General features: G+C 39.0%; 2 protein-coding genes across 2 annotated transcripts; both read right to left on the bottom strand.

The window, feature by feature from the left end:
* Positions 1-354: 354 nt before the first annotated feature.
* Positions 355-6,189, bottom strand: LOC133655232 (rap1 GTPase-GDP dissociation stimulator 1-like). Its single transcript, XM_062055203.1, has 5 exons — positions 5,931-6,189; positions 4,010-4,117; positions 1,202-1,324; positions 1,009-1,134; positions 355-944 (listed from the first exon to the last, which is right to left on the bottom strand). Exons 1-5 carry the CDS (start codon positions 5,998-6,000, stop codon positions 490-492), a joined length of 882 nt encoding a protein of 293 aa, XP_061911187.1. The 5' UTR covers positions 6,001-6,189; the 3' UTR covers positions 355-489.
* Positions 6,190-7,895: 1,706 nt separating this feature from the next.
* LOC133655231 (uncharacterized) lies at positions 7,896-18,324 on the bottom strand. The gene is made up of 5 exons (XM_062055201.1): positions 18,187-18,324; positions 13,910-14,361; positions 13,650-13,850; positions 8,918-9,047; positions 7,896-8,856 (listed from the first exon to the last, which is right to left on the bottom strand). The coding sequence occupies exons 2-5, from the start codon at positions 14,289-14,291 to the stop codon at positions 8,409-8,411; spliced, it is 1,161 nt and encodes a 386-aa protein (XP_061911185.1). The 5' UTR covers positions 14,292-14,361; positions 18,187-18,324; the 3' UTR covers positions 7,896-8,408.
* Positions 18,325-26,798: the final 8,474 nt, after the last annotated feature.

Raw genomic sequence — 26,798 nt, 5'->3', positions numbered from 1 at the left:
AGTGTGAGCTTTATTAGTAATTGTTCAATAAGAATATTGGGAAGGTTGTTTGGATTGGGTCATATAAGTAAAAAATGATGTGCTGGTATCCACTTTAAGTGCTTTTTACAAATAAAATTTATTATTATTATTATTAAAAAAAGGCATTTTACCCCAAAATGCGTTACTCATTGAAAAACAACCCCAAAAATGGTTATCATTTTGAAAAAAACCCCAAAAATTTGAAATAATACCCTTAAAATGGATTGATATTTATAAAAATAACTCAAAAAAATTCACCCAACACTCGCAACTCATAAATTGGGTTATCAAAATAACCCAGCATTTTTTAGTGGGTATTTTCCTAAATATTAAAAGTGTGAGCTTTATTAGTAATTGTTCAATAAGAATATTGATCTTCCAACACAAAAGCTGCCTTTTTTTAATGTAAACTGTAAAAAAGTCCACTTCATGAGTTAAAAAAAAGTACGAAACGGAGGTGAGTCGCCATTAGAGGAAGGTGTGGAAGACCAGCGTCCTCAGACTGGAGCGTCTGGGCTCCTTCCTCTCCGTGGTCTTTGAGCACCGCCACAACGCGGCGAAGGGGAACCAGCGAGCGGCCCGCTTGCCGGCGTGACAGTCCACGAAGGGGGCGGCGCACCGCTGCACCACCTCGATGCTGACGGCGTGCTGCGCCGGCGCCCACTGGCTCACGTGCACCACGGTCACCGAGGTCACCAAGCCGCACGTGCGCGGGGCCACGCCGCGGAAGACCGACTCCCCGGGCGTGGCGGACGGGCTCCTCTCCCAGGCCACGCCGGCCTCTTCCGGCACGGCCATGTTGCTGAGGTTGCACAAAGCCAGGAGGCACGCCCCCTCCAGGGCCTCGTCGCCGGGGAAGCGCAGCAGGACGGCCACCAGGCGAGGGACCGCCCCTTTGCGTAGAAGCGACTTCTGATGCTTGGCTGAGGGACACATGAGGAGAACAATCAACAAAATGGCGTTTCTGCGCTAGCTTCTTCCACTCACAGCTGTCGTAGGACACCCGGGCCACGGCCTGAGCAGCGTGCCTCAGCAGGTCCTGGTCTCCGCTGGTCAGCGCGGACAGCAGAGCCACGACCAGGCCGGCGTCTCCGAAACCTTTGCGGACCACAGCTGGCAGGAGAAGAAAGAGTCCGGTTCAGCTGGTTCGAATCCAGACCACGGAGGTCCGTCGACTTACATTCCTTGGCGAGTTCCGCCACCAGTTTGGCCACCAGCAGGGCCAAAGGTCCTCTGCGCCTCAGCAGCCAGGCCAGGACCGGAAGGATGCCGCTGATCACCACCTGCTCAGCGGCGCCCCTGTCTGGAGAGAAGTGGAACAACATGCTGTTCAGGGAATATTTTCCCTCCTTTGGACGAAATGGAACGCCTCAGAAAGGACTATAGCTTTGGTCCAGCTCCAACAAGATTAGATGTTTACCTTTTAGTTTCCATGCCCGTGGAGGGTGGACAAAAGCATGAGAGACGGGCGACCGATCTTTAGATAACTCGGTTCATTCTTTCACAGCGCTGGTATTTCTATTGTTTGTACTCACAGTTTGATTCCGATTATTGGATTTATATATATATATATATATATATATATATATATATATATATATATATATATATATATATATATATATATATATATATATATATATATATATATATATACAGTATATATGTATATATATATATATATATATACAGTATATATATATATTTATATATGTCGAAATAATTGTTAAACCTAAATTCAAGTCACCTCTATATTTATATGTATATAAGTATATATATGTATATATGTGTGTGTATATATATATATATATATATATATATATATATATATATATATATATATATATATATATATATATATATATATATATATATATATTAGGGCTGCAACAACTAATCGATTTAATCAATTAAAATCGATCATCAAAATAGTTGGCGATTAATTTAGTCATCGATTTGTTGGATCTATGCTATGCGCATGCGCAGAGGCTACTTTTTATTTTATTTTTTATTTATTTTATTTTTTTTATAAACCTTTATTTATTAACTGCAACATGGACAAACAGCTGAGAAACAATAATCAAAATAAGTATGGTGCCAGTATGCTGTTTTTTTTCAATAAAATACTGGAAAGGATAGAAATGTAGTTTGTCTCTTTTATCCGATTATTAATCAATTAATCGAAACAATAATCGACAGATTAATTGATTATCAAATTAGTTGTTAGTTGCAGCCCTAATATATATATATATATATATATATATATATATATATATATATATATATATATATATATATATATATATATATATATATATATATATATACACATATATATATATATATATATATATATATATATATATATATATATATATATATATATATATATATATATATATATATATATATATACATATATATATATATATATATATATATATATATATATATATATATATAAATATGTATATATGTATATTTGTGTATATATGTATATACAGTATGTGTGTATATATATGTCGAAATAATTGTTAAACCTAATTCTAGTCACCTCTATATTTATATGTATATACACATGTGTATGTATACATATATATATATATATATATATATATATATATATATATATATATATATATATATATATATATATATATATATATATATATATATATATATATATATATATATTAATACATGCTTTCTTATCATTTGACAAGGTTGTAAACTGTAAGTACGTTAGATAAAATTAATAAATATGATTAAAATTAGAAGATTACTAATTCAGTGTTGATATTTGAGTGTCTTTGTATGTATGTGTATACATATATATGTATAAATATATGTATACATGTGTATTTATGTGTAAATGTATGTATATATGTATATATGTATGTACTGTATATCTATCTACGTATTTATGTATGTATATATATATATATGAATTTATGTCTATGAATATGTATATATATATATATATATATATATATATGTATATATGTATGTACTGTATATTTATCTACGTATATATGTATGTATATATATGAATTTATGTATATGAATATGTTTATATATATATATATGTATGTGTATGTATACATGTATATATGTATATGTGTATATATGTATGTATAAATATATGTATATGTATATGTATGTATGTATGTACATATATAAGTATATATATGTACGTGTATGCATATATGTATATATATGTATATGTGTGTATCTGTATGTATATATGTATATATACGCACATGTATGTATATATGTATGTATATATGTATATGTGTGTATCTGTATGTATATATGTATATATATGTATATATGTATGTGTATGTGTATATGTATATATGTATGTGTATGTATACATGTATATGTATGTATATATACATATATATGTATGTGTGTGTATCTGTATGTATATATGTACATATATGTATATATATGTACGTGTATGTATATAATAAGGGTTAGCTAAGCCAAAATGTAAGGAAAGTGGCCTCTTTTTTAGCTATTTGTGCTAATTAAAGTTTCACGCTAATTATTATTGCACAAGTTGTCAGCAGAACTAGGAGCCTTTGTTAGCCATTTTGAAATCTCTGGGCACCTAACGATTCGATCCGAATCAGAGCCCGGTGATGGTGAGCCGATTCAGAATGGATTCTCAATTCAACACCATTTTTGATTTACAACCGATTCTCGCTATGTATTATTTGGTTACAGGTTAGAACATCTCCTTCTGGTTGCAGAGTGACGTCCTCAAAACGCCTTTTTACAGTTTGTTCTTAGAAAAACAACATTGTTTTAATCGATTTTTCAAAAATGATGAATCGATCAAGAATCAGGGTGAATTCCGATATTCCAAAATATTGTTATGGTATATGTCAGGCTTTATCGGCCATCCTGATGCAGTTTAACACAAAAAAAATGTGTTTATTTTGAATAAATGTCAACGATTCCGTGTTGGAGTCGACCAACTTACTCCTTTCCTGGATGTTGAGCAGCACGGTGCACAGGTGTGGCTTCAGCTCGTCTTCCATCATCTCCAGACCCAGAACCCTGATGGCACCTAAGGCGTTGTTCAGGTTCTCTGCGGGCGCAAAGTCCGAAGAACTTTAATACGTCAAAGCTATAAAACCAATACAATACACTGTAGGTCAATCAATATATGCTAAACTAGATGGCAAACCTGAGTTAGCATGCTAACTTCTTTTAGCCGGCGACTCGCAGAACTTGGTACCTGACACATGTTAACAAGCTAAAATTCTAACATTGGGGTGCTAACTTTTTTTTTTTTTGCCAAATTTACAGCCGAACACATGCTAAATAGCATGCTAACAGTTAGCATTCTAGCATACTAACATGAACATGCCAACTTTTTTTTATCCAATTTTGCAGCCATACGCCTCTGACTTGGTACTTGATGCATGCTAACTGTTAGCATGCTAACTTTAGCATTCAAGCATGCTAACCTTTTAGGCAATTTTACAACCATGTTAACTGTCCGCATGCTAACAGTTAACATTCCAGCATACTAACATGAACATGCCAACTTTTTTGTATCCAATTTTGCAGCCAGACGCCTCAGACTTGGTACTTGACGCATGCTAACGGTTAGCATGCTAACTTTAGCATTCAAGCATGCTAACTTTTTTAGGCAATTTTACAGCCATGTTAACTGTCCGCATGCTAACAGTTAGCATTCCAGCATACTAACATGAACATGCCAACTTTTTTTTATCCAATTTTGCAGCCGAACGCCTCAGTCTTAGCATGCTAACTTTAGCATTGAAGCTTGCTAACTTTTTTAGGCAATTTTACAGCTAACAGTTAGCATTCCAGCATATTAACATGAACATGCCAACTTTTTTTAATCCAATTTTGCAGCCGAACGCCTCAGACTTGGTACTTGACGTATGCTAAATGTTAGCATGCTAACTTTAGCATTCAAGCATGCTAACTTTTTTAGGCAATTTTACAGCCATGTTAACTGTCCAAATGCTAACAGTTAGCATTCCAGCATACTAACATGAACATGACAACTTTTTTTTAATCCAATTTTGCAGCCGAACGCCTCAGACTTGGTACTTGTCGCATGCTAACTGTTAGCATGCTAACTTTAGCATTCAAGCATGCTATCTTTTTTAGACAATTTTACAGCTAACAGTTAGCATTCCAGCATACTAACATGAACATGCCAACTTTTTTTTATCCAATTTTGCAGCCGAACGCCTCAGACTCGGTACTTGACGCATGCTAACTGTTAGCATGTTAACTTTAGCATTCAAGCATGCTAACTTTTTTAGGCAATTTTACAGCCATGCTAACTGTCCGCATGCTAACAGTTAGCATTCCAGCATACTAACATGAACATGCCAACTTTTTTTTAAATCCAATTTTGCAGCCGGACGCCTCAGACTTGGTACTTGACGCATGCTAACTTTAGCATTCAAGCATGCTAACTTTTTTAGGCAATTTTGCAGCCATGTTAACTGTCCGCGTGCTAACAGTTAGCATTCTAGCATACCAACATGGACATGCCAACTTTTTTTTATCCAATGTTGCAGCTGAACGCCTCAGACTTGGTACTTGACGCATGCTAAATGTTAGCATGCTAACTTTAGCATTCAAGCATGCTAACTTTTTTCAGGCAATTTTACAGCCATGTTAACTGTCCGCATGCTAACAGTTAGCATTCCAGCATACTAACATGAACATGCCAACTTTTTTTTAATCCAATTTTGCAGCCGAACACCTCAGGCTTATATAACTTGGTACTTGACACATGCTAACTGTTAGCATGCTAAAGTTAGCATTCTAGCATGGCGTAATAAAAATGGACCCCCCTGTGATTGGACGGACCACATTCAAACCTTCCAAGGACCAGGTAGCACCCAACTTACCGTTTGGCGTGAAAGGCTGCAGGCGACTGGACGGGTGTGTGAACTTCAGCGGCACGTTGGGATGTCCCATCCTGCTCCCCTCCTAAATCCTCTGGCTTCTTCTCCACATTTTTTAAACTGCTCTCAGACGTGACGCCCCTTCTTTTTGCGTTGTGGCGCCGAGTGGAGGCTGACAGCGTCTGGCCTGTCAGGGTTTAACGCCGAGCAAATCCCCCCCGTAAAGCTCCTCTCTCCCCATCTGCGCGTGTTTCCTGGTATTAGCGGGCCGGCTGACGCTGCCGAGGGTATTTCCACCGCACTAAAACCAACGTGAGCGTCTGTTAGCACGAAGGAAACGAGGGGAGGAAGTTAGTGAAAGTAAATCTCCGTGTGACTAACTCATGAGGTTCTTTTAGGTCGCCTTTAAAGACTCCATTCCAATGTAACTAGAAGGAGATGTGCGTGTGTGTGTGTACATCAATATATATATATATATATATATATATATATATATATATATATACACGTATATATGCATATATATATACGTATATATACATATGTGTATATATATACACATATATGCTGTATATATATATATGTACACACATGTATATGCACATATATATATATGTGTATATATATATATATATATGTGTGTGTATTATATATATACATATATATATATACACACACGTATATGTATATATATATATATATACATATGTGTATATATATATATATACACATATATACTGTATATATATATACTGTATATATATATACACACATGCATATATATGTATATATACATATATGTGTATATATATACACATATATACTGTATATATATATATATATACACGTGTATATATACATATATGTGTATATATATACACATATATACTGTATATATATATATACACATGTATATATATATGTATATATACATATATGTGTATATATATACACAGATATACTATATATATACACATATATATTGGATATATACTGTGTATATATATACGCATATATGTATATATATATACGTATATATACATATATGTATATATATATATACATATATATATAAACTGAATATATATACTGTGTGTATATATATATATATGACACATATGTATATATACTTATACATATATATGTATATATATATATACACACATGTATATAATATATATGTATACATTCGTATATACACATATATATGTGTCATATACACAGTATATATATACAATGTATATAAACGTATACATATATATACATATGTATATATATATACACGTGTATATAATATATATGTATACATATATGTATATACACGTGTCATATATATACACAGTATATATATACAATGTATATATACGTATACATATATATATACGTATGTATATATATATACACATGTATATATATGTATACATATACTTATATATACATAGTGTATATGTGTCATATATATATATACACGTATATATACATACATGTCATATATATACACAGTATATATATATATATATACAGTATATATATACACAGTATATATATATATATATATATATATACACACACACACACACATATATATATATACATATATGTGTCATATATATATACACGTATATATATACAGTATATATATACAGTATATATATATATACATACCTATATATACATATACTGTATGTGTCATATATATACGTATATACTGTATACATATATGTGTCATATATATTATATATATATATATATATATATATGTAAAACTATGTACACATGTAACTATTGTGCCGTGGGCCGTAAAAAAAAAGAATCTAAGGGCCAGAAATGGGCCCCAGGCGTCACTTTAGACTCTCATGTCATTCAGGGACAATCCTATAGATCAGGGGTGTCCTAATATGTTACATGTGTGTGTGCATTATATATAAATATGATGGATGTATAATTCATATATTAGGATATGAAGAGTAGGTGAAAGTTGGACTCCTACATTGTTTATTTCTGTCACCACTTCCTGAAAGTTTTACTCAAACAAAAACATCGAGCAGGTACAAAGTGCCAAGTGTGGAGAGAGAGTTCTACATTTTACCCATCATGCACTCTAATAGATTTAAATGGCTGTCATTTTGAATTTAAACGACGTTTGGATATTTTTCATAATTTCCACAATGTACAGTGAGCAAGTTGTGTGACCTTTATATATATATAAAGCATTTTTTTTTGCACCATGACTAGGGAAGGTTGTGTCATAAAGGTAAAGGCTGTGCTATTATTTCAGACTACTTCCAAGGGTCATTGATCGGATTTCCTCACATTGTCCACCAGATGGCAGCATTCAGAACCCCTCCGGCATTTAAGAGAAGTGTACTGAACTACCTCATGACGTCTTGAAGGAGCTGGCAACACCCGCTACGGGTGGTTGGTGCACATTACTACAAACAAATGTCTTTTTGGTCCTTCCTGAGTTCGAGCTGGCGACGGTCAAGCCGGTCTAGACCCACCAAGACCGGTAGAAACAGTCTCGTATCCCACGGCAACCAGAGTGATCAAGTTGTCCTGCATGTCGTCCGGCCTACAGGGTTCCACCTGGCCGGGATCCGCGGGGCCTTCATCCTGGCGGACCTTCTTCTTCGCCCTGCTCCTCCCCTTGGCCTTGGCGACGACCCTCCCTTGATCCTTGACTCCGAGGGACGCCTTGTCCTGCGTCTTGCGCTGCCGCCTGCGGGCGCGCCGCGTCTGCCGGGCGAGGTCGGCCGTCCCCGCGGTGGCGGCGGCGCCCGACAGGATGTGGATCTGCTGCTCGATGGCCGTGACGATCATGTCCAGAGCCACGTCCAGCATCCCCAGGCCGAGGCCGTGCGTCACGCTGTCGAAAGAGCCGCTGTTGGCCGGGTCCTTGAAGCACTTTCTCATGTCCTCCAGGTGGTTCCTGCACACAGGAAGCAGTTTTTGATCCCGTCCGTCTCTCTCAAACGTGGACGCTCACGTACTTTGTCTCGATGATTTTGGACCAGTGTTGGACGGTGTTGGTCTCGGGTAGGAGCTGCCTGGCCATGTTGCTGTAGTCCATGTAGTCGTGGGAGAAGTCCTTCATATCGTCACACAAAGCTCTGGTGTCACCTGTACAAACACTCAAATGTATCAGTCCGATATCAGTCCGATAAAAACAAGTATCGGCTTGCGTCAAAAATCAGCAACATTAGCTGCCTTACAACTGAATGTCCTCCAATAAACACACAAGGTTGGTCTTTTCTTCTGTTCTAGTCAAGTCCTTTACAAAAGACAAATGTGGTAGTAATGTGGTAACTATCCTGGGAGCGAGCAGCTACACAACAGCTGAGCACACAATAGCACACAAGCTAGACATACTGTATGTCTACAACAGCACATTTCTCTATATCAACAAGTACCAAATATCATAGCTGCATATAGGGTTGTCCCGATACTGAAATGTGTTTTGATACTGGTACCGAAATGTGTTTCGATACCGAAATGTGTTTCGATACCGGTACCGAAATGTGATTCGATACCGAAATGTGTTTCGATACCGAAATGTGATTCGATACCGAAATGTGATTCGATACCGAAATGTGTTTCGATACCGAAATGTGTTTCGATACCGAAATGTGTTTCGATACCGAAATGTGATTCGATACCGAAATGTGTTTCGATACCGAAATGTGTTTCGATACCGAAATGTGTTTCGATGCCGAAATGTGTTTCGATGCCGAAATGTGTTTCGATACCGGTACCGAAATGTGTTTCGATACCGAAATGTGTTTCGATACCGGTACCGAAATGTGTTTCGTTCGATACCGGTACCGAAATGTGTTTCGATACCGAAATGTGATTCGATACCGAAATGTGTTTCGATACCGAAATGTGTTTCGATACCGGTACCGAAATGTGTTTTGATACCGAAATGTGTTTCGATACCGAAATGAGTTTTGATACCGAAATGTGTTTCGATACCAGTACCGAAATGTGTTTCGATACTGAAATGTGATTCAATACCGAAAAGTGTTTTGATACCGAAATGTGTTTCGATACCGGTACCGAAATGTGTTTCGATACCGAAATGTGTTTCGATACCGAAATGTGTTTCGATGCCGAAATGTGTTTCGATACCGAAATGTGTTTCGATACCGGTACCGAAATGTGTTTCGTTCGATACCAGTACCGAAATGTGTTTCGATACTGAAATGTGATTCAATATCGAAATGTGTTTCGATACCGGTACCGAAATGTGTTTCGATACCGGTACCGAAATGTGTTTCGATACCGGTACCGAAATGTGTTTCGAAACCGAAATGTGATTCGATACCGAAATGTGTTTCGATACCGGTACCGAAATGTGTTTCGTACCGAAATGTGTTTCGTTCGATACCGGTACCGAAATGTGTTTCATTCGATACCGGTACCGAAATGTGTTTCGTTCGATACCGGTACCGAAATGTGTTTCGATACCGAAATGTGTTTCGATACCTGTACCGAAATGTGTTTTGATGCTGACGTGAGTTTTCCTTGCCCTTATGTGGGCTCTGTACCGAGGATGTCGTTGTGGCTTGTGCAGCCCTTTGAGACACTTGTGATTTAGGGCTGTATAAATAAACATTGATTGATTGAAATGTGTTTCGATACCAGTCCCGAAATGTGTTTCGTTCGATACCGGTCCCGAAATGTGTTTCGTTCGATCCCTGGTGTCACCTGTACAAACATTCAAATGTATCAGTCCGATATCAGTCCGATAAAAACAATTATCGGCTTGCGTCAAAAATCAGCAATATTAGCTCCCTTACAACTGAATGTCCTCCAATAAACACACAAGGTTGGTCTTTTCTTCTGTTCTAGTCAAGTCCTTTACAAAAGACAAATGTGGTAGTAATGTGGTAGCTATCCTGGGAGCGAGCAGCTACACAACAGCTGAGCACACAATAGCACACAAGCTAGACATACTGTATGTCTACAACAGCACATTTCTCTATATCAACAAGTACCAAATATCATAGTTGCATATAGGGTTGTCCCGATACCGAAATGTGTTTCGATACCGGTACCGAAATGTGTTTCGATACCACTACCGAAATGTGTTTTGATACCGAAATGTGTTTCGATACCAGTACCGAAATGTGTTTCGATACTGAAATGTGATTCAATACCAAAATGTGTTTTGATACCGAAATGTGTTTCGATACCGGTACCGAAATGTGTTTTGATACCGAAATGTGATTCGATACCGAAATGTGATTCGATACCGAAATGTGTTTCAATGCCGAAATGTGTTTCGATACCGGTACCGAAATGTGTTTGAATACCGGTACCGAAATGTGTTTCGATACCGAAATGTGATTCGATACCGGTACCGAAATGTGATTCGATACCGGTACCAAAATGTGTTTCGTTCAATACCGGTACCGAAATGTGTTTCGATACTGAAATGTGATTCAATACCGAAATGTGTTTTGATACCGAAATGTGTTTCGATACTGGTACCGAAATGTGTTTTGATACCGAAATGTGATTCGATACCGAAATGTGTTTCAATGCCGAAATGTGTTTGGATACCGGTACCGAAATGTGTTTGGATACCGGTACCGAAATGTGTTTCGATACCGAAATGTGATTCGATACCGGTACCGAAATGTGTTTCGTTCAATACCGGTACCGAAATGTGTTTCGATACCGAAATGTGTTTCGATACCGGTACCGAAATGTGTTTCGATACCGGTACCGAAATGTGTTTCGTTCAATACCGGTACCGAAATGTGTTTCGTTCAATACCGGTACCGAAATGTGATTCGATACCGAAATGTGTTTCGATACCGGTACCGAAATGTGTTTCGATACCGGTACCGAAATGTGTTTCGATACCGGTACCGACATGTGTTTCGATACCGAAATGTGTTTCGATACCGAAATGTGTTTCGATACCGATATGTGATTCGATACCGAAATGTGATTCGATACCGGTACCGAAATGTGTTTCGTACCGAAATGTGTTTCGTTCGATACCGGTACCGAAATGTGTTTTGATACCGAAATGTGTTTCGATACCGGTACCGAAATGTGTTTCGATACTGGTGTGAGTTTTCCTTGCCCTTATGTGGGCTTTGTACCGAGGATGTCGTTGTGGCTTGTGCAGCCTACTGCAAAAAACACATTTCGGAACCGGTATCAAACGAAACCCATTTCAGGACCGGTATCGAACAAAACACATTTCAGGACCGGCATCGAAACACATTTCGGGACCGGTATCGAACGAAACACATTTCGGGACCAGTATCGAAACATATTTCGGTACCGGTATCAAAACACATTTCGGGACCGGTATCGAACGAAACACATTTCGGGACCGGTATCGAAACACATTTCGGGACCGGTATCGAAACACATTTCGGGACCGGTCCCGAAATGTGTTTCGTTCGATACTAGTCCCGAAATGTGTTTTGTTCGATACCGGACCCGAAATGTGTTTCTTTCGATACCGGTCCCGAAATGTGTTTTGTTCGATACCGGTCCCGAAATGTGTTTCGTTCGATACCGGTCCCGAAATGTGTTTCGATACCGGTACCGAAATGTGTTTCGATACCGGTCCCGAAATGTGTTTCGTTCGATACCGGTTCCGAAATGTGTTTTTTGCAGTAGGACCCTAAACACAGCTTTTCCTTGTCATATAGAGGATCTTTGACTAGCTTTTTTGCAGTCGGACCTTAAAAACAGCCTTTTTCCTGTCATACAGAGGATCTTTGACTAGCTTTTTTGCAGTTGGACCTTAAAAACAGCCCCTTTTCTGTCATACAGAGGATCTTTGACTAGCTTTTTTGCAGTCGGACCTTAAAAACAGCCTTTTTCCTGTCATATAGAGGATCTTTGACTAGCTTTTTTGCAGTTGGACCTTAAAAACAGCCTTTTTCCTGTCATATAGAGGATCTTTGACTAGCTTTTTTGCAGTAGGACCTTAAAACAGTCCCTTTCCTGTCATATAGAGGATCTTTGACTAACTTTTTTTGCAGTCGGACCTTAAAAACAGCCTTTTTCCTGTCATATAGAGGATCTTTGACTAGCTTTTTTGCAGTCGGACCTTAAAAACAGCCTTTTTCCTGTCATATAGAGGATCTTTGACTAGCTTTTTTGCAGTCGGACCTTAAAAACAGCCTTTTTCCTGTCATATAGAGGATCTTTGACTAGCTTTTTTGCAGTAGGACCTTAAAACAGTCCCTTTCCTGTCATATAGAGGATCTTTGACTAACTTTTTTTGCAGTCGGACCTTAAAAACAGCCTTTTTCCTGTCATATAGAGGATCTTTGACTAGCTTTTTTGCAGTCGGACCTTAAAAACAGCCTTTTTCCTGTCATATAGAGGATCTTTGACTAGCTTTTTTGCAGTCGGACCTTAAAAACAGCCTTTTTCCTGTCATATAGAGGATCTTTGACTAGCTTTTTTGCAGTCGGACCTTAAAAACAGACTTTTTCCTGTCATATAGAGGATCTTTGACTAGCTTTTTTAAAGTCGGACCTTAAAAACAGCCTTTTCCCTGTCATATAGAGGATCTTTGACTAGCTTTTTTGCAGTCGGACCTTAAAAACAGCCTTTTCCCTGTCATATAGAGGATCTATGACTAGCTTTTTTGCAGTAGGACCTTAAAACAGCCTGTTCGGTAATACAGTATATATAAAGTGAAAATGTGTAAATCAATTGCGCACTTTGAGGAGATGTTCTAACCTTCAGTGAGTTTGGAGAAGGAGGAGGACACGGAGGTGGTGGTGCTGGGCGTGAGGCCGAGGACGTTGAGGGACTCCAAGAGCGTCTTCTTGCTGGCCGGCCCCCGGCTCACTCGGGTGTAGGCGGCCAGAGAGCGCAGGGACATCTTCTCCGGGGCCTGCAGGCGGCGTTTGATCTCCTCGTAGGAGATGAGATGTTTGCCTGAGAGAAATGGCGGGCATGGATGACGACGCTCATGGAGGCGGGATTAGTTGACTTACGAGCCTTGGAGCCCTTCATGTTGGGGTCCAGCAGGGAGGACACCTCTGCAAAGGGCATCTGGGTGGGGAAGTCGGAGTTCTGCGGAGGTCCCGGATCCTGGGCCTCTTCCTCGGTCTGGACCGGGGCGGAAACCTGCATCTGAGGCTGGAGGTGAGGCTGGAGGGCGTCCATGTCCATGTGGGTGGTCTCCAGCTGGACGTGGTCTTGTGGAGGAGGGAGGATCAGCGTGTTGTCAGCTAGACTCTGGAGACCCATGCTCTCCTGCATCACGGACCCCGCGTGGTCTGAGGACACCTGGAAGAGTCCCATGACCGGCTTCACCACCGTGAAGACCATGTTGCCCTGAGCATCCAGACCCAGGACCCTGGTGGACTGCTCCATCTTGAAGTTAGCTTCCTTTTTTTTACACTTTTAGGAGGCTCATCATCACTCTGGCCACTGTAGATGTTTCCTACGAGACAAGACCAGATGTTTGCTGAAGTCCAGCACTCATGTTCAGTTCAAAGTTTAGGAGTGAATAACATTTGTGTTGTCGTATAGAGGATCTTTGACTAGCTTTTTCGCAGTAGGACCTTAAAAACAGCCTTTTTCCTGTTATATAGAGGATCTTTGACTAGCTTTTTTGCAGTAGGACCTTAAAAACAGCCTTTCTCCTGTTATATAGAGGATCTCTGATTAACTTGTTTGCCGTTTGACCTTAAAAACAGCCTTTCTCCTGTTATATAGAGGATCTCTGATTAACTTGTTTGCCGTATGACCTTAAAAACAGCCTTTCTCTTGTTATATAGAGGATCTCTGATTAACTTTTTTGCAATAGAACCTTAAAAACAGCCTTTTTCCTGTCATATAGAGGATCTTTGAATAGTTTTTTTGTAGTAGGACCTTAAAAACAGCATTTCTCCTGTCATATAGAGGATCTTTGACTAGCTTTTTTGCAGTATGACCTTAAAAACAGCATTTTTCCTGTCATATAGAGGATCTTTGACAAGCTTTTTTGCAGAATGACCTTAAAAACAGCATGTTTCCTGTCATGTAGAGGATCTTTGACTAGCTTTTTTGCAGTAGGACCTTAAAAACAGCCTTTCTCCTGTCATATAGAGGATCTTTGACTAGCTTTTTTGCAGTATGACCTTAAAAACAGCATTTTTCCAGTCATATAGAGGATCTTTGACAAGCTTTTTTGCAGAACGACCTTAAAAACAGCATGTTTCCTGTCATGTAGAGGATCTTTGACTAGCTTTTTTGCAGTAGGACCTTAAAAACAGCCTTTTTCCTGTCATATAGAGGATCTCTTAACTTTTTTGCAGTAGAACCATAAAAACAGCCTTTTTCCTGTCATATAGAGGATCTGTGAATAGCTTTTTTGTAGTAGGACCTAAAAACAGCCTTTTTCCTGTCATGTAGAGGATCTTTGACTAGCTTTTTTGCAGTAGGACTTGAAAAACAGCCTTTCTCCTGTTATATAGAGGATCTTTGACGAGCTTTTTTGCAGAACGACCTTAAAAACAGCATTTTTCCTGTCATATAGAGGATCTTTGACTAGCTTTTTTGCAGTAGGACCTTAAAAACAGCCTGTTTCCTGTCATATAGAGGATCTTTGAATAGCTTTTTTGCAGTAGGACCTTAAAATCAGCCTTTTTCCTGTCATATAGATGATCTTTGACCAGCCTTTTTCCTGTCATATAGAGGATCTCTTAACTTTTTTGCAGTAGAACCATAAAAACAGCCTTTCTCCTGTTATATAGAGGATCTTTGACGAGCTTTTTTGCAGAACGACCTTAAAAACAGCATTTTTCCTGTCATATAGTGGATCTTTGACTAGCTTTTTTGCAGTAGGACCTTAAAAACAGCCTGTTTCCTGTCATATAGAGGATCTTTGAATAGCTTTTTTGCAGTAGGACCTTAAAATCAGCCTTTTTCCTGTCATATAGAAGATCTTTGACCAGCAATTTTGCAGTGGGACTGCAAAAACATATGGGCTCCTGTCATGTAGAGAATCTTTGATTAGCTTTTTTTGGGCGGAAGGACCTTAAAAACAGCCTTTCTCCTGTCATGTAAAGAATCTTTAAAAAGCTTTTTTGCAGGACCTTAAAAACAGCGGTGCTTCGGTCATTTAGAGGATCTTTGACTAGCATTGTTGCAGTAGGACTTTAAAAACATTTGTACTCCTGTCATATAGAGGATCTTTGATCAGCATTTTTAAAGGTAGAACTTTAAAAACATCGGTAACCATGTCATATAGAGCAGGAGTTCTTTACTTTTTTTACCACAGGGCCTAACTTTTCCACTACAGAGAGGGCCGGAGCCCACTAAAATAGTAACATTAAATGAACAATCTACTTTTGATTTTAATCGTATTCAGTAATTATATCTAACCTACTTATAGTTACCAACCTTGTTAAATGATTTTTAAAAACATGTGTTGATTGCAAATATTTTAAATTATTTAACACATAAACCTTAGGCCAGGCTGATTAAAAACAAAAGTACTAACAAAATGTATTGCATAAGAAGGGACTTTCCAAAAATAAATGTGCATATAATTATGTTAAATAAACTAGATTGATAATATTTGCTTGTTAATTAAACTGTCAATAAAATTAAAGTGCAAATGAAAATACCGCTTCAACACTTTAGTCATAATTTTGGCGCTAAAGAAACTTCTCTGTGATATTAGCGCCAGACTTCTTCTACTTGTTTGACACTGTCATTACTGCCACAAGTGGTGGAAAAGTGTATTACAATGGAGTACCCCCGCAAACAAAAACAGATATTTTCAGCGGCCCCTACAGGAAGCTTGGATATAACGGATCTTTGACTAGAATGTTTGTAGTAGGACCTCAAACACAGCGGTGTGCCTGTCCTAAAGGGGCGGGAGAATATTATTTTCATGAAATTAAACATCATGGAGGAGGATGAAAACAGAACAAGTCAAAATACTTGAGGTTCCAACAAGATATCACACTAACAATAATAATAAATGAACTATATTCACAAGCCTAACAGGGTTGTCTGAAGTTGTTTTTTGTTTTTATTAGCAGTCTGTATATTCTAAAAATAAAGTTAATTTAATATTATTATATGTAATTATTACTCACAGAAAAAAATACATGCTCTCAAAGAGTAGTTTGTACGAATGAATAAATTAAATAAATAATAACATGTTTTCAATTGTATTTTCAATGGCGTGAAAATAAAAATTTACTCCAAAGGGAAGGGCAGGAGAAAAAAGTATGTCTCCAAGGGGGGCGTGAGAAAAAAATGCCTCCAAAGGGGGGCATGAGAAAGAAATGACGTCCCCAAAGGGAGCGTGAGAGAAAATGATGTTTACAATGGGGTGTGTGAGAAAAAATTATGTCTCGAAAGGGCACGTGAGAAAAAAATATGTCTCCAAGGGGGGCGTGAGAAAAAAATGCCTCCAAGGGGGGGCGTGAGAAAGAAATTATGTCCCCAAAGGGAGTGTGAGAGAAAATTATGTCTACAATGGGGTATGGGAGAAAAAATTATGTCTCGAAAGGGCACGATGGAAAAAAAATTATGCCTCCAAGTGGGGCGTGAAAATAAAAATTGACTCCAAAGGGAAGGGCAGGAGAAAAATTTATGTCTCCAAGAGGGGCATGAGAAAAAAATGAGAGACAAATAAATTATGTCCCCAGAGGGAGTGTGAGAGAAAATTATGTCTACAATGGGGTACGTGAGAAAAAAGTTATGTCTCCAAGGGGGGCGTGAGAAAAAAAATTCCTCCCAGGGGGGCATGACAAAGAAATGATGTCCCCAAAGGGAGCATGAGAGAAAATTATGTCTTTAAAATATTTTATGTAATTATTACATTAATTTACTCTGCAGATGTATAAATATTTACTTTTGATGATTAAAAAAAATGATTGGAATATCATGTTGCATGATCAGATATTACAATTTTAAATGCGATGTGATGACGTCACTACACTGCTTCTACAAGTAAGAAAAGTACAACTCAAATAAAGGTTTTCTTTCAGTCAGGGGTCACTTTAGGGCAATTTTACTTTTTTTATTTAAAAACAACACAAAGTGGAAGTTACTTCGCTGTATTTTTTTTTAACCGACCGAAATGAAACATTGCAACGTTTTCACGTTCCAATCAAAATGGCCGCCATTGTCTTGCTAGTTTTGTACCGCGGTTCGAAATAAAACGTTTTTTTTTCAGAGAAGCGTGCGTCTCTCCGGGGTCGGACCCGCAACGCGAAGCAGCGTCGGCGGCGTCGACGAAGCAACTAGTGACGGCGGTTCCACTCACCAAGTCGCTGCGCGGTCACACTGATCCTAGAACGGTCCTCGTCGAGCCAAGCGACATTTTCCCTTCTTCTCTGCTGTTGCTTCGGCGGGTTGCAAATCAGCTCGACGCGCACCACTGCCGGGGAGGCCAAACACGAGCGCCGATTGGTCGGAGGACACGTCAGTCAATCAGGAGTGACTCGCTATTGGTCAGAGCAGCTGCCGGGGGACGGGAAGGAGGCCGTACTTCCGGGTAATGCCAAGCGTAATGTATTTTTAAAAAAATATATATATATACTTTTGTTTGGTTATACTTTAAAAGAAGGCTTGGCCATACTTTTTTCTGAAGGCCACACATTGAAAAATTAAAACATGAAGTGTCCCATTTGAATATTTTTCATTTTCAAAACCAATACAATAGTTTTATTTTTAATTTCTGTTAATAGTATCACCTTTTTTATATATATATAAAGAAAACGCTGTTTTTATGGCAAAAACACAAAATATGCAAAGAATTCCCCCCAAAAGTTGAAAAATTTAAGAATGCGGGGCAATATATTTTTAATTGTAAAAGCCAATATAATATTTAGATTTCTCCCATCATATAGAGGATCTCTGATTAACGTTTTTGCAGTAGGACCTTAAAAACAGCATTTTTCTGTCATAGAGAGGATCTTTGACTAGCTTTTTTGTGATAGGACTTTAAAAACAGCCTTTCTCATGTCATATAGAGGATCTTTGACTAGCAATTTTGCAGTGGGACCGCAAAACATCTGTGCTCCTGTCATATAGAGGATCTTTGACTTGCTTTTTTGCAGTAGGGCCTTAAAACAGCCTTTCTCCAGTCATATAGAGGATCTCTGATTAACGTTTTTGCAGCAGGACCTTAAAAACAGCATTTTCTTGTAATATAGAGGATCTTTGACTAGCTTTTTTGCAGTAGGACCTTAAAACAGCATTTCTCCTGTCATATAGAGGATCTTTGACTAGCTTTTCTGCAGTCGGACCTTAAAAATAGCCTTTTTCCTGTCACATAGAGGATCTTTGACTAGCTTTTTTGCAGTCGGACCTTAAAAACAGCCTTTTCCTGTCATATAGAGGATCTTTGACTAGCTTTTTTGCAGTAGGACCTTAAAACAGCATTTCTCCTGTCATATAGAGGATCTCTGATAAACTTTTTTGCAGTAGGACTTTAAAAACAGCCATTCTCCTGTCACATAGAGGATCTCTGATTAATTTGTTTGCAGCATGACCTTAAAAACAGCATTTTTCCTGTCATATAGAGGATCTTTGACTAGCTTTTTTGCAGTAGGACCTTAAAAACAGCATTTTTCTTGTCATATAAAGGATCTCTAAATTAACTTTTTTGCAGTAGGACCTTAAAAACTGTTTTTTTTCTGTTACATAGAGGATCTTTGACTAGCTTTTTTGCAGTAGGACCTTAAAACAGCCTTTCTCATGTCATATAGAGGATCTCTGATGAACTTTTTTGTAGTAGAACCTTAAAAACAGTATTTTTCCTGTCATATAGAGGATATTTGACTTGCTTTTTTTGCAGTAGGACCTTTAAAACAACCTTTTTCCTGTCATATTGAGGATCTCTGATTAACTTTTTTGGAGTAGGACCTTAAAAACATCTGTGTTCCTGTCATATAGAGGATCTTTGACTAGCTTTTTTGTGGTAGAACCTTAAAAACAAGTCTTTTCCCTGTCATATAGAGGATATTTGACTCGCTTTTTTGCAGTAGGACCTTTAAAACAACCTTTTTCCTGTCATATTGAGGATCTCTGTTTAACTTTTTTGGAGTAGGACCTTAAAAACATCTGTGTTCCTGTCATATAGGGGATCTTTGACTAGCTTTTTTGTGGTAGAACCTTAAAAACAGTCTTTTTCCTGTCATATAGAGGATATTTGACTCGCTTTTTTGCAGTAGGACCTTTAAAACAGCCTTTTCTCTGTCATATAGAGGATCTCTGATTAACTTTTTTGTAGTAGGACCTTAAAAACAGTCTTTTTCCTGTCATATAGAGGATATTTGACTTGCTTTTTTGTAGTAGGACCTTAAAAACAGCCTTTCTCCTGTCTTATAGAGGATCTTTGAATAGCTTTTTTGCAGAAGGACCTTAAAGGCCTACTGAAAGCCACTACTAGCGACCACGCAGTCTGATAGTTTATATATCAATGATGAAATCTTAACATTGCAACACATGCCAATACGGCCGGGTTAACTTATAAAGTGCAATTTTAAATTTCCCGCTAAACTTCCGGTTGAAAACGTCTATGTATGATGACGTATGCGCGTGACGTCACGGAGTGAACGGAAGAATTGGCACACCATTGTCCCAATACAAAAAAGATCTGTTTTCATCTCAAAATTCCACAGTATTCTGGACATCTGTGTTGGTGAATCTTTTGCAATTTGTTTAATGAACAATGAAGACTGCAAAGAAGAAAGCTGTAAGTGGGATCGGTGTATTAGCGGCGGACTACAGCAACACAACCAGGAGGACTTTGAGCAGGATAGCAGACGCGCTACCGTGAGTACAGCTTTGGCTTCCAAACATTTGATCGCTTGCCCGTACGTGCGTGTCGCTATGTGCATGTCACGTACGTAACTTTGGGGAAATATATGTTTCTTGCCGACTCTGATGGCGGCCGGGGTGTCGTCGAAAGCTACAACGCCCGCCGCCGCACTGCTGTCCTCACCTTGACTTCCTCCGTCTCCGGGCCGCCGACCGCATCGGTGATCGGGTGAAGTCCTTCGTCGCGCCGTCGATCGCTGGAACGCAGGTGAGCACGGGTGTTGATGAGCAGATGAGAGCTGGCGTAGGTGCAGAGCTAATGTTTTTAGCATAGCTCTGTCGAGGTCCCGTAGCTAAGTTAGCTTCAATGGCGTCGTTAGCAACAGCATTGCTAAGCTTCGCCAAGCTGGGAAGCATTAACCGTGTAGTTACATGTCCATGGTTTAATAGTATTGTTGATCAGCTGTCTATCCTTCCAGTCAGGGGTTTATTTCTTTTGTTTGTAGCTGCATTTAAGCCCGATGCTATCACGTTAGCTCCGTAGCTAAAGTGTTTCGCCGATGTATTGTCGTGGAGATAAAAGTCACTGCGAATGTCCATTTCGCGTTCTCGACTCTCATTTTCAAGAGGATATAGTATCCGAGGTGGTTTAAAATACAAATCCGTGATCCACAATAGAAAAAGGAGAAAGTGTGGAATCCAATGAGCCCTTGCACCTAAGTTACGGTCAGAGCGAAAAAAGATACGTCCTGCACTGCACTCTAGTCCTTCACTCTCACGTTCCTCATCCACAAATCTTTCATCCTCGCTCAAATTAATGGGGTAATCGTCGCTTTCTCGGTCCGAATCGCTCCCGCTGCTGGTGTAAACAATGGGGAAATGTGAGGAGTCCTTCAACCTGCGACGTCACGCTACTTCCGGTACAGGCTAGGCTTTTTTTTATCAGCGACCAAAAGTTGCGAACTTTATCGTCAATGTTCTCTACTAAATCCTTTCAGCAAAAATATGGCAATATCGCGAAATGATCAAGTATGACACATAGAATGGATCTGCTATCCCCGTTTAAATTTTAAAAAATCATTTCAGTAGGCCTTTAAAAACAGCCTTTCTCCTGTCATATAGAGCAGTGGCCCCCAACCACCGGTACCAGTCCACGGACCGATTGGTACCGGGCCGCACAAGAAATAAAAAAATAAAAAATGTTTTTTTTGTTTTTTTTTTAAATTAAAAACACATAAAAAACACAATATATACATTATATATTAATATAGATCAATACAGTCTGCAGGAATACAGTCCGTAAGCACACATGATTGTATTTCTTTATGAAAAAATAAAAATAAAAATAAAAAATACAAACACCCAAGCCAAAAAAACATTCCATGTAATGTTTGCATCAAACATTTGGTGAGGATAAATAATGTCACGCTTTAACACATCAAACTTTTATCAGCTACAAAAAAGGATATTTTGAATAGACGCCTGATGCTGAAGAAATGGCACCAGAGAAAACACAGGTGTGTACAAACTACATTAAAATCAATTAAAAATAAAATAAAATGCAATAATCTGTTTTTTGGTATAATTCTTGAGAAGCAGCAAGTCATCTGTATCGGCTTACAAAATATTACATTCAGCCCTCTAGTTTTTAATGTCAACATTCCAACTTTCACCGTTACTTTACACCTATTTACTTTATTTCACTTGAAAAAACAACAACAACAACAACATTTTCATTTTTTGTTTGAATTTATTTGAGTACAAAAAAAATACAAAATAAAGCATTGAAAGTAGAAATTATTAAAACCATGTCAATGCCAACAACATAAAGGCAACCGTTAAATAATAATATAATAATAATAATAATAATAATAATAATAATAAAAAAGCAGACTTTCTCTGGAGAAGTATCATGTGTGGCTATAAACAGTGCTTCTGGGGAGGCGCGGTGAGGTGGATTAACATCTTTTGGGGGGGCGTGAGAAAACAATACATGCTCTCAAAGAGCGTTTTTCCGAATAAATAAATAAAATAAATAATATCATGTTCTCAATTGTATTTCAATTTGGGAGGGGGCGTGAAAATAAAAATTGTCTCCGAGGGGGGAAGAAATGCCTCCAAGGGGGGGCATGAGAAAGAAATTATGTCCTCAAAGGGAAAGTGAGAAAAAAATTATGTTTACAATGGGGTGCATGAGAAAAAAAAAGATGTCTCGAAAGGGTACGTGAGATAAAAAAAAGAAAAGAAAAATATGTCTCAAAGGGGGGCGTGAGAAAAAAAATGCCTCCAAGTGGGGGCATGAGAAAAAAATTATGTCCCCAAAGGGAGCGTGAGAGAGAATTATGTCTACAATGGGGTGCATGAGAAAATAATTATGTCGCGAAAGGGCACGTGAGAAAAAATAAATGATGTCTCCAAGGGGGAAGTGAGAAAAAATGCCTCCAAGTGGGGGCATGAGAAAGAAATTATGTCCCCAAAGGGAGCGTGAGAGAGGATTATGTCTACAATGGGGTGCGTGAGAAAATAATTATGTCGCGAAAGGGCACGTGAGAAAAAATAAATGATGTCTCCAAGGGGGAAGTGAGAAAAAATGCCTCCAAGTGGGGGCGTGAGAAAAAAATTATGTCCCCAAAGGGAGCATGAGAGAAAATTATTTCTACAATGGGGTGCATGAGAAAATTATTTTGTCCCCAAGGGGTGCGTGAGAGAGAATTACGTCTACAATGGGATGTGTGCGAAAACAATCATGTCTCAAAGGGGGCATGAGAAAACAATGTCTCCATTGGGGGCGTGAGAAAGACATTATGTCCTCAAAGGGAGCGTGAGAGAAAATTATGTCTACAATTGGGTGCGTGAGAAAAAAATTATGTCTCGAAAGGGTACGTGAGATTAAAAAAAATATGTCTCCAAGGGGAGCGTGAGAAAAAAAATGCATCCAAGGGGGGGGGGCATGAGAAATAAATTATGTCCCCAAAGGGAGCGTGAGAGAATATTATGTCTACAATGGGGTGCGTGAGAAAGATATTTTGTCCCCAAGGGGTGGGTGAGAGAGAATTACGTCTACAATGGGGTGTGTGCGAAAAAAATTATGTCTCAAAGGGGGCATGAGAAAACAATGTCTCCATTGGGGGCGTGAGAAAGACATTATGTCCTCAAAGGGAGCGTGAGAGAAAATTATGTCTACAATCGGGTGCGTGAGAAAAAAATTATGTCTCGAAAGGGTACGTGAGATTAAAAAAAATATGGCTCCAAGGGGAGCGTGAGAAAAAAATGCCTCCAAGGGGGGGCATGAGAAAGAAATTATGTCCCCAAAGGGAGCGTGAGAGAATATTATGTCTACAATGGGGTGCGTGAGAAAGATATTTTGTCCCCAAGGGGTGGGTGAGAGAGAATTACGTCTACAATGGGGTGTGTGCGAAAACAATGATGTCTCAAAGGGGGCATGAGAAAACAATGTCTCCATTGGGGGCGTGAGAAAGATATTATGTCCTCAAAGGGAGCGTGAGAGAAAATTATGTCTACAATTGGGTGTGTGAGAAAAAAATTATGTCTCGAAAGGGTACGTGAGATTAAAAAAAATATGTCTCCAAGGGGAGTGTGAGAAAAAAAATGCATCCAAGGGGGGGCATGAGAAAGAAATTATGTCCCCAAAGGGAGCGTGAGAGAATATTATGTCTACAATGGGGTGCGTGAGAAAGATATTTTGTCCCCAAGAATTGCGTGAGAGAGAATTACGTTTACAATGGGGTGTGTGAGAAAAAAATTATGTCTCAAAGGGGGCGTGACAAAAAAAATACTACCTTTGGGGGCGTGAGTAAGAAATTATGTCTCGAAGGGCGTGAAAAAAAAAAAAGTTTTCATGGGGGTTGGGGCGGGGGATCGGGGGGGGGGGGGCGAGACAAATAAGTGATGTCCCCATGGGGAGCATGAGAGAAAATTATGTCTACAATGGGGTGCGTGAGAAAAAAAATGATGACAGAGCACGTGAAAAAAAGGTCTCCAAGGGGTGCGTGAGAAAAAAAATAATGTATTGAAGAGGGCTTGAGAAAAAAAATGTCTCCAATGGGGGCGAGAGAAAGAAATCATATCCTCAAGGGGGGCTCGAGAGAAAATTACATCTACAATGGTGTCTCAAAGGGGGCGTGACAAAAAAATGTCTCCCTTTGGGGGCGTGAGAAAAATGATGTCTCGAACGGGGACGTGACAGGAAATGTACGTTCCCAAGGAGGGGTGTGAGAGAAAAAAAATCACGTTTTCAAGGTGGGGGGAGAGAGAAAGCAATGATGTCCCCAAGGGGGGCGTGAGAGAAAAATTACGTCTACAATGGGGTGCGTGACAAAAAATGTATGTCTCGAAGGAGAACGTGAGAGGAAATGTATGTTCCCAAGGAAGGGCGTGAAAAACATAGAAATAAATAAATGTCCCTGAGGGGGGTGTGAGAGAAAAATTACGTCTACAATGGGGTACGTGACAAAAAATGTATGTCTCGAAGGAGAACGTGAGAGGAAATGTATGTTCCCAAGGAAGGGCGTGAAAAAAATAGAAATAAATAAATGATGTCCCCGAGGGGGGCGTGAGAGAAAAATTACGTCTACAATGGGGTACGTGACAAAAAATGTATGTCTCGAAGGAGAACGTGAGAGGAAATGTATGTTCCCAAGGAAGGGCATGAAAAAAATAGAAATAAATAAATGATGTCCCCGAGGGGGGCGTGAGAGAAAAATTACGTCTACAATGGGGTACGTGACAAAAAATGTATGTCTCGAAGGAGAACGTGAGAGGAAATGTATGTACCCAAGGAAGGGCGTGAAATAAATAGAAATAAATAAATGATGTCCCCGAGGGGGGCGTGAGAGAAAAATTACGTCTACAATGGGGTACGTGACAAAAAATGTATGTCTCGAAGGAGAACGTGAGAGGAAATGTATGTTCCCAAGGAAGGGCGTGAAAAAAATAGAAATAAATAAATGATGTCCCCGAGGGGGGCGTGAGAGAAAAATTACGTCTACAATGGGGTACGTGACAAAAAATGTATGTCTCGAAGGAGAACGTGAGAGGAAATGTATGTTCCCAAGGAAGGGCGTGAAAAAAATAGAAATAAATAAATGATGTCTCCGAGGGGGGCGTGAGAGAAAAATCTCATCTACAATGGGGTACGTGACAAAAAATGTATGTCTCGAAGGAGAACGTGAGAGGAAATGTATGTTCCCAAGAAAGGGCGTGAAAAAAATAGAAATAAATAAATGATGTCCCCAAGGGGGGCGTGAGAGAAAATTACGTCTACAATGGGGTACGTGACAAAAAATGTATGTCTCGAAGGGGAACGTGAGAGGAAATGTATGTTCCCAAGAAAGGGCGCGAAAAAAATAGAAATAAATAAATGTCCCCGAGGGGGGCGTGAGAGAAAAATTACGTCTACAATGGGGTACGTGACAAAAAATGTATGTCTCGAAGGAGAACGTGAGAGGAAATGTATGTTCCCAAGAAAGGGCGTGAAAAAAATAGAAATAAATAAATGATGTCCCAGAGGGGGGCGTGAGAGAAAAATTACGTCTACAATGGGGTACGTGACAAAAAATGTATGTCTCGAAGGAGAACGTGAGAGGAAATGTATGTTCCCAAGGAAGGGCGTGAAAAAAATAGAAATAAATAAATGATGTCCCCGAGGGGGGCGTGAGAGAAAAATTACGTCTACAATGGGGTACGTGACAAAAAATGTATGTCTCGAAGGAGAACGTGAGAGGAAATGTATGTTCCCAAGGAAGGGCGTGAAAAAAATAGAAATAAATAAATGATGTCCCCGAGGGGGGGCGTGAGAGAGAAATTACGTGTAAATGGGGTACGTGACAAAAAATGCATGTCTCGAAGGAGAACGTGAGAGGAAATGTATGTTCCCAAGGAAGGGCGTGAAAAAAATAGAAATAAATAAATGATGTCCCCGAGGGGGGCGTGAGAGAAAAATTACGTCTACAATGGGGTGCGTGACAAAAAATGTATGTCTCGAAGGAGAACGTGAGAGGAAATGTATGTTCCCAAGGAAGGGCGTGAAAAAAATAGAAATAAATAAATGATGTTCCCGAGGGGGGCGTGAGAGAAAAATTATGTCTACAA

Source organism: Entelurus aequoreus, linkage group LG08, assembly GCF_033978785.1.
Source record: "Entelurus aequoreus isolate RoL-2023_Sb linkage group LG08, RoL_Eaeq_v1.1, whole genome shotgun sequence".
In the NCBI taxonomy this organism is placed as follows: Eukaryota; Metazoa; Chordata; class Actinopteri; order Syngnathiformes; family Syngnathidae; genus Entelurus; species Entelurus aequoreus.
This window is presented reverse-complemented; position numbering and strand designations above follow the sequence as displayed.